This window comes from Montipora capricornis, chromosome 13, assembly GCF_036669925.1.
Source record: "Montipora capricornis isolate CH-2021 chromosome 13, ASM3666992v2, whole genome shotgun sequence".
NCBI lineage: Eukaryota > Metazoa > Cnidaria > Anthozoa > Scleractinia > Acroporidae > Montipora > Montipora capricornis.
In genome coordinates, this window is record NC_090895.1 from 12811536 (window position 1) to 12814035 (window position 2500).

General features: G+C 34.7%; 1 protein-coding gene across 1 annotated transcript in view; it reads left to right on the plus strand.

The window, feature by feature from the left end:
* Positions 1–2500, plus strand: part of LOC138028981 (dynein assembly factor with WD repeat domains 1-like) — a 45944-nt gene that overhangs the window by 2833 nt on the left and 40611 nt on the right. Inside the window, exons 3-4 of the mRNA XM_068876636.1 lie at positions 841–932; positions 1221–1273. Coding sequence (XP_068732737.1) covers positions 841–932; positions 1221–1273 — 145 coding nt within the window. The remainder of the gene's footprint in view (positions 1–840; positions 933–1220; positions 1274–2500) is intronic.

Below are 2500 nucleotides of genomic sequence, written 5' to 3' on the forward strand. Positions count from 1 at the left end.
ACCAACATTGAAATCAAATGGCATGTTCAGAATTTTTATTTTATTTTCATAATGACGACAAAATGTAGTGTCTCACCAATGTGCTAATGAATAGGGATTGTCTAGTGGTTGCCATGCTAGAGTGGCTGGTTTCTCCATTGTGTTATTTATGTTTACTGATGGTATTTAGGTGATGGTGATCGATTGTTTGTGAGTAACTTGCTTTGATGTGATTGGTTGGGTTTTAGTACCTGTGATTGCATGGTGCTGTTTGGCTAAGAGCATGTACCAGTATTGACCACATTTGTGGACCAACCCTGGTTCATTCCAAAGTAGTTGGTGTCCAGTGTTGTTAGAATTTGGTTTTTAATTTTCCTTGTTTTCCTTGATTCTGTCTTGTACATGTATATATATGTCTTGATCAGTATTGCTGATGCAGATTTTGCATCATTCATATGAAATTATGTCTGAAGAATATAGTGATTTAGGACCCCACATCTGTTAAGACTATAACTAAATGTACAGCAACTAGTTACATGTACATGTGCCTGTATTGCCTGAATGGGGTGGCAATTATGTAACCACAGAAATGTGTTCAGCTCCGCGGATGTACTTCTTTTATCAATTTGTTGGTAATTTCAGTTCTAATTTTGGAAGTTTTTGGGGGTTCCCCGTGACAAGTGTAAAATAATTGTTTGGTGCTAGACAGAGTAAAATTTTGTAGTGTCATTCACTTTTGGGTTAAATTCTGGTCGTGTTGACTTGACTAAGCCACAGGGGATACTAAAAAGGCCTGTTTTTTGTAATTTTTTTTTTAATTTTTGATATTATAATTTTGTGATATACTTTGTTTGTTGGTAGAACGGATGTGGACATGCTTCTTGATGATATTGTTGCCAAGGAACCGTTAATCACACCGTCCAAAATGGAGCAAGTACGGAAGCTGATCCTCAGTATCCCTTAGAAATAAATGTTGCAAGCCATGTTGTTTTTTGTGAACTGATCATTTGAAAACACGTACATGTAATTATTTTGTTTTTTGAAATTTCATGTGATTTTTCCTTTGATTCGTATTTCAATTCACAAAACACTTTGTTTTAATTGGTATTGCTAATGCTACTGTATGTTGTAAACTGCCAACTTGACCTGAGCTGATTTTCAGGGATTTTGTTTGCATCATTCCCAAAATACAAGATTCAGTTTTTAACTGGTTTATATTGCCTTAACCAGTTATTTATCAGGATTGCAGGAAAAGCAAGCAGAAAGCATGGATCACCACTTTTATCTTTTTAAGGTATAACTGCAACATTGAAATGGATAAGATATCCAATCCAACCAACATGTCAAACAATGCACTGGCCAACGTGTTGGTCAACAGTCATCTGATGTGTTTGTCATCAATAATTATTATTGAATAATCTTTGAAGTTCCTATATTGGCGATGTGTTGGTGATCAATTTTTCCCATAATTTTTATCTTAATTGTAAAAGTAAATTTAGCGGGTATATATTGGTGATCAATTTTGTTACTAAAGAGGACTGTTTTTTTATTACTGGTACCTTAATTTTTAACCTATTGACTGCTAGGAGTGGGACTTAATAGATTTTACTCTGTCTTACGCCAGACGATGGTGCTCGTCAAGAGGGGCAGTCCAGGGCAGTTCAGGTCTCAATGGGTTAAATATCCCACCAATGCGTTGGTCAACACTTTGGTTGGATGAGATTCATTACCATTACCGTGGGTGCATGCAACACCTATTAATAGCTATTTACAATAATATTAGTTCTTGTGAAGTGGAAACTAAGTGACAGTGCAACATCTACACTTATCACTGTACATGCATGTGCAGTTTAAATTGTCAATTACTTTGTCTCAAAGAACAAAATAGAGGATCCGGTTTTGGACTTGATATTCTAAAAGAAATACCGGTATCTTGATCAAAAACTATTTCGTAAAACATACAGTGTAAGCAAGCAACATACAGTGTTAAAATTGCATGGCATCATTGTGACACCATTGTCAAGGCAAAGTGAGTAAGTAATGCAAAGATTTAATTGATTTCTGTAGTCACTACGAATTAGCATTATAACAGTTAAAGGATCAGAAGCTCTTCAAGTGAATACCTTTGGGCGAATCGAGTCCGTTTGCACGTTTAGGGATGGTTTAAGTTTTGTCATAAAAAGCATCATTAATTAGGCAATCAAATTTTTAGAGCATTTGAGGAAGGCTATATGGAAAAACTTGCTATGTGACGATTTTTTGGATTTTTTGAAGTTTTAGAATTTTTTCTTAAATTTCCACAGATGTATTGGAAATGTAAATAAAAACAATGTTTTTTTTTTTTGGCAGTTTTGCGGTTTATATTTGAGAATTATTGTATGCAAAAACTCCGGCGGTGTCGTTTGTTAAACAAGAAACAAAAGAAACCTTTTGTGTTTTAGATGCATGTGAAATTGAAAGACAAGGTGGTACATTGAAGTTATGTTCGCTAAAATAATGTTCACAAATTGACGACGATTTT